General features: G+C 44.0%; 1 protein-coding gene across 1 annotated transcript; it reads left to right on the top strand.

Annotated features, from left to right (window-relative positions):
• The first annotated feature begins 471 nt into the window (after positions 1 to 471).
• On the top strand, positions 472 to 6,222 carry ECHDC3 (enoyl-CoA hydratase domain containing 3). The gene is made up of 5 exons (XM_041413434.1): positions 472 to 759; positions 846 to 967; positions 3,114 to 3,211; positions 4,051 to 4,251; positions 5,731 to 6,222. The coding sequence occupies exons 1-5, from the start codon at positions 632 to 634 to the stop codon at positions 6,058 to 6,060; spliced, it is 879 nt and encodes a 292-aa protein (XP_041269368.1). The 5' UTR covers positions 472 to 631; the 3' UTR covers positions 6,061 to 6,222.
• The last annotated feature ends 4,820 nt before the right edge of the window (positions 6,223 to 11,042 follow it).

Below are 11,042 nucleotides of genomic sequence, written 5' to 3'. Positions count from 1 at the left end.
TTTTGTTACGCTTTTGGTTTTAGCTGAGCCACACCTCGAGTGCTGTGCCCAGTTCTGGCCCCTCAGCCCAGGAAGGGCATTGAGGTGCTGGAGGGTGTCCAGGGAAGGGCAGTGGGGCTGGGGAAGGGACTGGAACACGAGTCTGAGGAGGAGCAGCTGAGGGAGCAGAGGAGGCTCAGCCTGGGGAAAAGGAGGCTCAGGGGAGACCTTTTCACTCTCTACACCTCCCTGACAGGAGGATAGCCAGGTGGGTGTCGGGCTCATCTTCCAGGCAACCTGCAACAGGACAAGAGGATCTTAAGCTGTGACAGGAGAGGCCTGAGTTGCGCACTGGGAAGAATTTCTTCATAGAAAGAGTGACTGGACATTGGGGCTGCCCGGGGAGGTGGAGGAGCTGTATAAGGGAACCTGGCCGTGGCACTCAGATCTATGGTCTGGTTGACAAGGTGGTGTTTGGTCACAGGTCGGACTCGGTGGTCTCAGGGATCTTTTCCAACACAATCGATTCTGTGACTGTGCCCCGGCAGCACCACAAGGCCGAGATCAGGCTCGGGCCGCGCTGCCAACGCCGGTGCCGCGGAGCTCCGCCCGCCCGGCCCGCTCCGCCCCTGCCCGGCCCGACCCCGCAGCGATGGCGGCCCGGCTGTGCCGGCTGCGGAGGCGCCTCACGGCCGCCTTCAGCAGCGCCGCGGCCGCGGGAGCCGGGCAGGCCCCGCCGGCGGAGCCGCTGACGGAGCGGCGGCAGGCGGAGGGCGTGCGGTGAGCGGGGGCGCCGGGGGCTCCGGGACGCGGCCGCGTTCGGAGCTCGGTGACCGTAACCCCGCCGTGTTTCACGGGTTTTGCAGCACCATCGTCCTGAACAACCCGCGGCGGCGGAACGCGCTGTCGCTGCCCATGCTGCAGAGCCTGCGGCGGGACCTGCTGCACGACGTCAAGAGCCGGGAGCTCCGCGTCATCGTCATCGCGGGTACCGCGGCGCCCGGCCGGGCGGGCAGGGCACACGGCGGCGGGCCCGCAGGCGAAACCCAAACTCGCTGGAGTTACGGGAAACGGGGCGGGAAGGGCCCTGTGTGTTTCCCTAATGCTCCCGTGGTCTCCCGCGGCTGTCAGCGCCCGGCAGGCCTCCCTGTCACGCTCTTCCTCTATACTCACGCCAGCTTCCCCTTTCCTGTACATAATTCCTCATTCCTAACTCAGCACTAACGACTGCCTGGGGTTTTGTTACGCTTTTGGTTTTAGCCAACATGTCTAAGCATTAACACGTCACTATTTCGGTCGGAGTATGAGGGTGTTCACACTCAGCAGTTTAGGGTCAGGGTTAATTGGTTTTAAGACTCTTTGTAAGGAATACTTTAAACAGAACACAAGCCAAACAAAAAAATAGTTCTAAGAGTTACCAAAGTAAAGCATTAACATCCCAACATAGGGGTTTTGTGCAGGAACAGGCAGAGGTAGGCCGGCACTTGTTGCCCTGTTGACAGTTATAGACTGTGGTAAAAAACAAGGTTTCTGCAAATCAAGTGCTCTGCTTCCCTGCTCTGAGCCAGGATCAGCCTCACCATTGCCAGTGGTTTGTCAGAACTATTTTTAAAAACACTCCAGTGAAAGAGAAGCTGCAATATCAATACCACAGGCACTCATGACCCACAGATGTATAACAGCCTCTCCCAGAGCCTGTTACAGTTTCCTCCCATTTACATTTTAAGCTGTGGAGTTCTTAAAGATAGTGAAACTTGAGATGTACTTAAGCCATCTTTTTTTCCTCTTGCTATTTTAAGATAACCTTCCTTTTCCTCCCTTCCAAACATCTCAGATAAATTGGTTTATTAATTTAGGATCATGATGTTTCCTATACATAGGGGGAAATTCTGTGTATTAGGGCACACACACAAGAGTAGAAGAGAGCTGATTTCACAGGGGTGAGTTTAAATTCATATTCCTCATTTCAAGCAGCAGTTAGAAATTTTGTGAAACACTGAAGGCTCTTTGGGAGTAGAGTGCTCTGGGAGTTTGTGAGCACAGTTGCATTTGATTTTTTAGAACTTACATGTTCCTGTTTATTTCTAAGTCCTCTGCTGAATAAAATGCAAAAGAAGAAATTTCAAGATAACAAAAGATTCCTCAGAGAGTGCTTTGAGCCTTTACCACAGACTTTGCAGCGGATTCTTCAGTGAGGTTCAAATGTAGATGTAATTAATCTCCAGATAGATATTGCCAACCCCATGAGTTGACTGACAATTGTCTGGTTATTTCTGGATCGATTGTGTCCCAATAATCTGATTCATAAGAAACAAATCCATAGGTAAGGTTTGATCTGCATAGGTGTAGCTGGAAATGTCACATCCATACAAATATCTGACAAGTTCTGAAGGATTGGAAAGCATCACATTGGTTCATTCTAATGGCAGGTAGTCACATGACAAAGGAAAACTGTTGTAAAGGTTGTGTACCTGTATAGAGTGTTTTGATCTTAGCAAATCCAAAGTTTGGTTCCACAGAAACCTCCTCTTTCGCTGCCCAAACCTTGAACATGCTTTTGGGGGTTCTTTAGATGACAGTTTAGTAGTGGAGACAACACTCCAACAACCCTTCTGGTTCTCCTGTAGCAGAATAACCTTTTTGCATTATTTTTCCATTGTGACCTTCAGCACCATGACAGGAAAAATACTGATGCTTATTTAGCAAAAGTTAATCATTAATTCTGGGTACAATAAATAAGGACTAAGTATATTTATCAGTCTGAGAGCAAAGCACTCCAGCCTTGCTCCAGCTGATAAGCTGTGTTGTACTAAGGAGCTGTTTTGAACATCCTTACACAAAACTGGGCTCAGAGGTGAAGTGCATTCTTTCTAACTGAGTTAAGTGTAGTGGAAGTAAAATGAGACCTTGAAAAGTGGCAATGGGTGTTACTGTTCTTAAATGTTGCATTGCAAGAATTTGAAGTTACCACAGAACCCAGAAGACAGTATTTTGGAATTCTGTTCAAAACTCCCTCCCTAAACTCCTTTTTGAACATTGACATGTCATTGACATACCTTTAGCTGGGACATTGATATGCTCAACCTCTGATTTCTTTATTACTTCAGACTGACTTTTCCTAAAATTCTTTGCAGCTGAAGGACCTGTATTTTGTTCCGGCCATGATTTAAAGGAACTGTCAAGCGAAGATGATGTGAAGCATCATTCCCAAGTATTTGAATTATGTGCAGAGGTAAGCAGTTCTTCTTGAGTGTCTCTGCCATTGCCTGCTGTTAAGAGCAAGCACTGGTTTAAGGAGGGACAGCATTGGTCATCTGCTTGCTAAAGTACAGATTCAGATTCCTTCACATTCCTTCAGATTCCTTGATTTTTGCTGCTCTGCTATTTTAATGCCTGATCCTGGTGAAATTAGGTTTTCCCTGGATTTCTCTACATGTACATAGAAGTGCTAGAATGCCAACATGCATGTCTCCAACAATGGGCACAGTCAGGGTGTAGTCCTTAGTTTAGCCAGTGTTCCTTGCAGCTGAGCATCTTTTCTAGAAGTTTAGGGATAACCACTTCCACATCACTTGTGATAAAATGTTCTTTCCCAGCATTTATTTAGTTAAAAGTTCAGGATCAGCTTAAACAACAAGTAGACAATGTGAAAGTAAGATCTGACTCACTGGTTGTCCAAGGTCTTATTAAGACACAGGTCAGGGAGGTGAGGAAGTTGAAGTGAATCCTGGATCCTTTGGAGAGAATGGCAAAATCCCCTTTGATAGTGGTGGAGCTAGAATTTGACCCCTAATCCTCCTCAGTGTGACAACAGTGAGTACTTTGAAATCTTTTGTTGTAGTTCCTCCAGTACTAATGATCTCTAAGACATTGCTGAGCCCATATTTAAGGAATGCTGTAAAAGCCATGTGTGAAAGCCACAGGCCCTCACCATCCTTTCATCAGAAAGGAGCCAAGATCCAACAGTCTGGGGGATTTTTGGTAAATAGAGAGGAAGGTACTTTTGATGGCTTCCAAAACAGGACTGTGTCATTCTGAATTTCCATACTGACTACTCTTTTGTGCATGCAGGTTATGACTTTAATCCAGAAACTTCCAGTGCCAGTGATTGCCAAAGTGAACGGCTTGGCTACAGCAGCCGGCTGCCAGCTCGTGGCAAGCTGTGACATCGCAGTGGCAAGTGAGAAATCTCAGTTTGCTACTCCTGGAGTAAACATTGGGCTGTTCTGCTCCACACCAGCTGTGGCCTTGGGCAGATCTCTTCCAAGAAAGGTAAACTTCCTTTCCAGATATTCTTCATAATTTTGCATAAAGTTGGTTCCCATGTTAGGAGTTTTAGTTCCATTGCCTGAACTTTATTTTCCTGCAGTGCAACATTCAAAATACTTTATTTCAGAAGGCATCTCCATAACTCTTTGGACTGGGAAAAACAATGTGAAGGGTGAACTCTTGTTTAGGAAAGGCAGCTTTCTACTGATGTGACTCCAACCAGCACGAGCTCATCCCAGCAGGCCACCAGCTCAGCAATCCCTTTCCTTTCCAACAGACAGCTCAGGGCTTTAGCCAATGATGTTCTCCCCTGAGGAGGAAACCCCTGCAAGTTCAGGATAACAGTCCCACCGAGGCATCAATTCTTGCCAGGCAATGACATTTCACTGCCAGCAGGATCTGCCTGGCTGTAGATCAAGATGCTTTAAATAGCATCTAAAACCCTCCTATAGTGTCTTCCTGTTTTATGTCCTACTGATTGTGGCTGCACATCTCTCACTGCATAAAAAATAGTACAACCTGTAAAGCCAATTGGATTCATGCAGGCAGACAGTCCAAGCCCAGCAGGGCTCTGCTGAGATGCAGTGACTGAACTGCACACATCCCATTGCTGGATAAAAGCTTCAGCTTGAAATTTCCCATCTGCAGGGACATCCTGTTCAAATAGAGTCCATGGGGGATTTTTCCAAGTCTGCTCTCGTGTGCAGTCGCAGCTGTTTCTGAGTTAGTGTTTCTGGGCTTACCTTTAAAAAGGTAGGATTACCTTTTTAAAATGTGTGGGAAATACTTTTCTCTGTGCCACTTTTCAAAGCAATAAGAACATTCCCTGCAGTTCCCAGAATTGGTGATTTTTACCTTTTAACAAAAGAAGTTTCCATTGTTTGTAGCTACCAGAACAAAGATGCTAATGAGGATAATCAGCTCTTATGATTCAGGCATTGGTAAATTGCTCCAGAAGTCTTGGAAAACTTTATTGATACATAGCATTGAATAGTCCTTGAGTATTTGGGGGATTTTTTAGTCTCAAACCTCAAGCACCAGATGCTGGAAGCAGCAGGAGACTGAAATAATGTGGCTATAAAAAGTCCATATTTAAAACCACTCATACTAAACTTAAAACTAGGGCAGGTGTTTTCAAAAACTGCATATATGCCCAGCTTAAAATACGAAGTTTAGTCATTTGACTTTGTAGATGATCCACTTCTCTTTTAATTCCTACAGCAATCACTAGAGATTGTGAGCTTTTGAAGAGAAACCCAGGGGTGTCAGCCTAGGACAGCTGGAATCAGCAGGCAGGTTTGCAGAGACGAGCTTTAGACCCAGTCCTGCTCTTTGCTGAGACCTCGTGGCTGTTTAAAAGACCAAAAGACTTAAATCATTTGTGAAAAGAATAACTTCTACCTGAAGGAAGAGGCTGAAATTCCCCAAACAAAGCAAATCACTGAGTTGGGTTGACTTGATACAATATTTTTCCTTGTTCAGGTGGCGCTGGAGATGCTTTTCACGGGTGAACCTCTCTCTGCCCACGAAGCGTTAATGCACGGGCTGGTCAGCAAGGTGGTACCAGAAGACAAGCTGGAAGAAGAGACCATGAAAATCTCTCAGAAGATATGTGAAAGCAGCAAATCCGTCCTGGCCTTGGGGAAGGCCACCTTTTACAGACAGATAACCCAGGACCTTGACACTGCTTACAAAATAACTACTAAGGTCATGGTAGATAATTTGACTTTGAGAGATGGGCAGGAAGGCATTGAAGCCTTTGTTCAGAAGCGTAAGCCTGTCTGGTCACACGCTCAGGAGGAGAAGAAATGAGTCCTGTCTCTAAACAAACCTTAGCTGTGCTTTATGATTCTTCACGCAGTTGCCTTTGGGAACTATATTTTTATTCTTACTGAAAGTTAAATTTCTCTTCTTACAAATGCCAGACACAATAAATTTACTCTGAGTATGTAATAAATGTTAAGAAAAATCAAAGAAGATGGGTTTTCTTTGATAGCAGTGAATTTAATCTGTGGTTTTAAAAGTAACTCTGTGCTGCAAAAAACAGTTTAACTTGTCTCAGGTTACATAGGGAGTCACAGGGGCTGAGAGAGAGCTCACATCACCTTGTTCAGCACCTCCCCTCCATAGTTCTGGATGAGAATTGTTATTTATTGTTATTAATAGAGAACTGAAGGGCTTGGACACATTCCAGAGATGATGCTGGTGGGTATGGTAATGGGTTCCAGGACTGTTAGAGTGTTACAGACAGAAGCCTGTAACAGTTGTCCACTGCTCCTCATATCTTCCTGTGAACTGTATGTGTCAGCAGTTTGTCCCCCACAAATACTGATTTTCCACCATCAGTTCAACTCCCAGCTCTGGGGAGTTTTGTTGACTGCAGGGAGGATGAGCATGGGTTGGTGTGAAAGGCAGTGTCTTGCCCCAGCTGCACTTTTCAGGCTGGTGTGTTTGTTGGGAAGTCCATCCTTGTGCTCAAAGCTGGGCTTTTACCAGCACTGGAGCAGTTCAGCCATGGATTTAAAGACTTGACAACTTCCAAGAAAAGAGGTTCAGTTGCAACCCTTCAGGTGAATTTTTTATTAATGTCCAGTCTGAGCCTTGAAGCAGCATTTCCTGGCCATTCCCCTTTGTTCCATTATTTATCATGATTGAGAAAGTTTAGCTCCAGTATCTGTGTAACTCTCTTCAAGCAGTCACAGGCTGCATGTAGACCACACTTAGATTCCTCTGAGCTAGACAGATGAGCCCTGCTTCCTCCCCCCTCCCTGTAGGTCATGTTCTCTGGGTAGCCAGTTTGGCATCCCTCCAGTAGACCAGTTCCAGTTTCTCCACATCCCTTTTGTACTGGTTGTGCCAAAACTGGGCTGTATCCTCAATATGGCCTCACCAGACTTGAGCAGAGGAGAGCAAAACAGGCCTGTGAGTAGTGCCCAGTGTGTGCTTTGTCTGCTCTGTGATGAGAGTGCACTGCTGGCTTGGATTCAGCCAGGCATCCCTGGGAGCCCATTTCCAGCAGGTCTGTGCTCTGCCAGTCCACTCCTCACCTGTACTGGTATCCTGTACTGGTTATTCTTCCCAGGTGAAGAAACTTGCATTTCTCCTTGGGTCGTGGTTAGTTTTGATTGAAGCCAGGCCATTTGGGGTGTCAGCCAATGCCCCAGTTTTGCAGAATCTGCAGATTTGCAGAGGATGTGTTATTGATGGGAGTACTGGATGAAAGGAGCCTTGGTATCAATCCATGGTGATCAGCATGGGATGACCTCACAGCAAACACGTTTTTTCTGAAGTTCCACATAGCCAGATCATGAGGGCTCATCCGTCTCATCTTGAAACAGATGTCTAAGCAAGACCATGTAAATCACAGTAAGGATGGGCCTTTTTCTTTGTTGACAGTAGAAGCAGCCTAAAGGGCTTGGTGCAGACTTGGATGTCTTTAAGTTAGATCAAATTAATCCCACCTATGGCTACTAAAAGTCCAGATGTGGAAATACGAGTTACACAGTTCCACAAAGCAAGTCCTTTTAACATCTACAGGTTCAAAAGAACAAAATTTTCATTTCTGCTACAAGTTTTAATTTTAAAAAGGGAAACTTAAGCTTTAATTGACCATTACACTGTTTCACACTGAATGTGAAAAATGTGCATCATTGGCACTAGCTGTTTAAAAATACAAATTTTTATTGTTACCACCAGGAAACATGGAGTTTTAAAGGTAAGTTTTTTACAAACTCACTTAGTTTATATAGGTTAGAAACTGATATGAGCAATTGCGAGATGGAAGATTTAAATCTGGAGCCCAATAACCTTCATCATGTCCTTTCCAATGCTGCAAATGTAAGATGCTGCACTTAGACTCTGTTCCCACATGCTGCTCTAAAAGCATTAGGAAAGAGTAAATTGTTTTTAAAAATATTTATATTTAATGGCTGTCTTGCAACTACTCAGCAAATCTCAACTGGCTCTTTTGTTCCAGGCTTTTAGAAATAAGTACATTATTTGATTTTTGCAGAACAGTGCCCTTTCCAGCTAGCTGCAGTAATAAAGTGGTTTCACTGGCCACCTTAAAGCATGAGTGACAGTTTAGATGAGCACATTCTTTCAGATATTCAGAAATTCTTCTACAGTTAATTGCCATCTACAGGGTTTGGCATTATTATTAACTCCATTCAGAACTTGAAGAGAAAATCTATTTTTGTTTTAACTCAGTTTTCACAGTATTTGTACTATTTCATGAAGTAATTAATTATAGAATTATAGGATCATCCTAGAATGGTTTTGATTGGAAGGCACCTTAAATACCATCTAATTCCAGCCCCACAGCAGAGACACCTTCCACTAGGCCAGGCTGTTCTTGAACACATTCAGGGATGGGCATCCACAGCTTCTCTGGAAAACCTGTTCCAGTGCCTCACCATCCTCAAATTAAAGAATTTCTTCCTAATACCCAATCTAAACCTACCCTCTTTCAGTTTCAAACCACTCTGCCTTCTCCTGTCAGTAGTGCTTTTGTAATTAACAATCATCAGTTCTAAAAATGTTGCTATCCACAGGAACATTTCCCTCTTGCTTGAACACTAGACAGAAAAGCTTCAGTAGGTTTTATAATATTCCTACACTGGCCCCTGAAGACTGACAAAACAACTTAATTTTTCATTTCTGACTTGCATGGGCTTTTTATTTTTGCTCACATCTGCCCTTATTGTTTAATTTAATGGATTTACAGGCTATTCCTGGGAAACAGAGCAGTTCCAGAATTGTTAATTAAGTACTACAGCCAAGAAACAGCAAATCAAATGATAGATTGGGAGCCTTATCACCGTGTTTATCTGCTGCCTGAGGGAAGAGTTTGTCCCAAAATAGCAAGGATGTTATCCCTTGTCACCCCCTCCATTTTTATTAAAGAATCTCTCTGCAGAGAAGTCTGCCAGGTAATTAGCCTAGTTTCAAGTCACCCCAACAGCATGTGGCTCTGAAAACTAAGTGCAACTCCATCTGCACACAGCCTCCAGGATGCAGCTTATCCTTGGAAATGACCAACAGGGACACATTTTCTATCCATATATACAGGAACAGCTGGAATGGAAACCAGTCATGATATGCAAGCAAGGAATTGCCAGCATGAATGGAATGAACTGCCTCAGAGTCCATGGAGGCCTTAAAGGAGTGGCTTTGAGCTTTTACCTGGAAATTTTAGAAAAGATACAAAGGCAAAATCTAGAGGATATGATTGTTTTACTTGGGATATAGCTTCAGGCTTCCCTCATGAATAAGGCAAATGAAAAGCCGGGGAGAAGTGACAAATAACACAAGGCACAAGATTATTCCTAATTCATGGACCAGGCAATGACCTGCTTCACTACATCACCTGGGGAATATGTACTGAATGTAGAGGTAAACAGAAGACATGGGTAATGGGCAAGGTGTTTATACCCTCTGTGCTCCACAGAGCCCAAGAACAGCTTATATAAGCTTTTATATAAAGTTCATGGAGTTTCCTTAAGGCCACCCAACCCAGAATTCAGCAGCCTGGGTGAGAATTAGTTTGGGGTTGGTTTGAAGTAATCTCCTGTACTGTGGAGGAGAGCTTGAAAATACATCCTACAAAGGCCCAAAAAGCTGGACATAGTTAACATTAAAAATATATGGCTACCTCAGTGGCAGGAGTCAGCAGCAGACTTTTTACCACATAGCTCATGATTTGTGAGCATTTGGATGGCAGCAGCGTGTCCTTCACAGAACTGCCTCTGGGTAATTCCTGTGTTGCCATTCCTGCATTGCAGATGGGGAAATTGAGGCCAAATGTGCTGTGCCTGAGGTCTCACGGTGAGCCCGTGGCACTGTAGCAGTGGCACTTGGAATGCTGACACCTGCTCCTTGTATTTCTTCAGCAACAAAGTTTTTGGTAAAATCAGCAGAAATGCAGGATGATGGCATGCCCTGAAGTGACTGCAGAGGCTTCTGAACAGGAATTATGAGCTACTGCATCAAAGGCCTCTTGCTTGACATTTATTGGCTTTTTGATGAATGTTGGGGTAATTCTACTGTCAACAGGTTCTCATTAGAAGCCTGGCAATGTACTTTTTGACCATTATCTTTCTCAATATCACACTGTGTTGCTACAAAGAGTAGGGGTTTTATGTAAAATCCATCTGTCTCTGTAGCTGCAAACTTTTCTAATAATTCTACATTTAAATAATCTCATGGAAATGCTGGCTGCTGTATCTGAGCAATAAGGAGGCTAGACAAATGGTTAAATTTCCATGATGACCTAAAGCTATAGGACAAATTTCATACTGCAACGAGTAGGATTCATTTGTCTTGATTCCACTGGCATTGCACCTCAATTATACTAATTCTGAATTTCACTGCTGAATAATGCATTCCCATCCTGCTTTACACTTGCAGAGGAAGGAAAAAAAAACATCAGAAGCTGTACCTTTTTCACTCTCCACAGTATGATGTACCACCTCCTGGCTACTCATGGTCAATATTGGGAATTATTTTTGTCAAAACCATAGATTTTCTGAAAAGGAAATAGTAGAAATGTACCCCCTAATACCACTGTGTATTTGGAAAAGGGAAAAGAGTTTCATTCAACTTTGATGTGCCCAACTGTACTAATTTTCATGCTATGAGTTTTAAAGCATTAATATTTCTTTTAAATATTTGTATCCTGGAGACATGATACTGGGAACATCATAGGGCTATTGTATATTTTATTGATTCTGGTTGTTATAGACAAAGAAATTAAAACAGAACCAGATGACAAAATAATTAATGGAATTTCTACT

Source organism: Onychostruthus taczanowskii, unplaced genomic scaffold (genome assembly GCF_017590055.1).
Source record: "Onychostruthus taczanowskii isolate IOZ18803 unplaced genomic scaffold, ASM1759005v1 scaffold41, whole genome shotgun sequence".
NCBI lineage: Eukaryota > Metazoa > Chordata > Aves > Passeriformes > Passeridae > Onychostruthus > Onychostruthus taczanowskii.
This window is presented reverse-complemented; position numbering and strand designations above follow the sequence as displayed.

Excerpts from the sequence above, each read along its gene's own strand:
- ECHDC3 (XM_041413434.1), top strand. The coding sequence starts at position 632 with ATGGCGGCCCGGCTGTGCCGGCTGCGGAGGCGCCTCACGGCCGCCTTC. Across the intron at positions 968-3,113 it reads CCGCGTCATCGTCATCGCGG|CTGAAGGACCTGTATTTTGT; the intron begins GTACCGCGGCGC and ends AATTCTTTGCAG. Across the intron at positions 3,212-4,050 it reads TATTTGAATTATGTGCAGAG|GTTATGACTTTAATCCAGAA; the intron begins GTAAGCAGTTCT and ends TTGTGCATGCAG.